Source organism: Saprolegnia parasitica (genome assembly GCF_000151545.1).
Source record: "Saprolegnia parasitica CBS 223.65 unplaced genomic scaffold supercont2.72, whole genome shotgun sequence".
NCBI classification, from domain to species: domain Eukaryota; phylum Oomycota; class Saprolegniomycetes; order Saprolegniales; family Saprolegniaceae; genus Saprolegnia; species Saprolegnia parasitica.
In genome coordinates, this window is record NW_012156466.1 from 17,777 (window position 1) to 18,907 (window position 1,131).

The window sequence follows — 1,131 nt, forward strand, 5'->3', positions numbered from 1 at the left end:
TTTCGTCGCTCCTCAACTACTTTTACCACAACGAGTTTTACTACAAGCTCGCCGGTATCGCGTCCTACACGATGGGCCCGTACGGCGGCGTCCGCGCGGCCATTCAGCTGCGCCCATACCTCGGCGAGCTCGGCTTGATCACGATCCCCAAGATCCTTCCGTTCCCGGCCATTCACGCGCTTCTCAACGAAGACGGTTCGGTCACGGCCGGCGCGGCGGGCGCCGACTCGTTGGCGGCCGTGAGCAAGGGTTTCTTCCCCGAGCTGCTCTGGTACGCGGCCAACCTCCAGGCCGGTCGCGCTGCCGGCACACCGTAAGTGTAGGAAGACGAAAGATATTATAGGCACTAGGCATGTAACATGATTGTCGTATACATCGATACATTTGCCAATCCAACTTGGGCTACGCTCTGTACTCGCAGTGACGGCGACGCTTCTCCGGGCTAGAGAAGGGTCTCGCGTAGCCTTCTTCTTCAAGTGGCTAGAGACTCTAGCCATTTGAACCCCAGAAGAAGCGTAAGTCACCACCTCGAGCTCCGCGCTGGCCGGTCGCCGACCGCCCTGGCTTCGTCGATGCCTTGGCTGGTATCAAGGCCTAGGTTTAGGTGTCGGACCGCACTCATTGCACGCTATTACCATAGACAGTTGACCTAGACTGCAAGCTACTACCAGTGTATGTGAACTATCCTGAGGTTCATTTCTACGGACACTCGTGTCGTTGTGTTGTTCGAGAGATATATAAAGCACCACGATGACATCCAAATGACGTTTTCTCTTTCACAACGTAATGATATTTACAACACGATTCACACTAACGACGTGGCGGACTTAGATCAACGAATCAAAACACGCCGTGTCGACGACGACGCGGTCCGGGTACAAGGCGACAGCGTCCTGAAAGTCTCTGCCAAGGACGATCGACGGGCCAAAATACATGTGTCGGGCGTACACGGTCTCGAAAAAGGTCGTGTCAAACCCCGAGCAGAGTGCGAGGAGCGAGAGGTTGTGAAGCTCGGCATCCGAGAGTGTTGCGAGCGGTGACGACGCTGCGTCAAGGCAGTGGACGAGCGTGGATTTGGCACGTTGATCGAGGTCCACTGCGGCTGGGACGAGCGCGAGGTCCATCATGCGG

General features: G+C 56.4%; 1 protein-coding gene across 1 annotated transcript; it reads right to left on the reverse strand.

Moving 5' to 3' along the window:
• Window positions 1-827: 827 nt before the first annotated feature.
• Window positions 828-1,127, reverse strand: SPRG_21051 (hypothetical protein; the record flags this gene model as incomplete). Its single annotated transcript, XM_012351002.1, has 1 exon — window positions 828-1,127. The coding sequence occupies one exon, from the start codon at window positions 1,125-1,127 to the stop codon at window positions 828-830; it is 300 nt and encodes a 99-aa protein (XP_012206392.1).
• Between the last annotated feature and the right edge of the window lie 4 nt (window positions 1,128-1,131).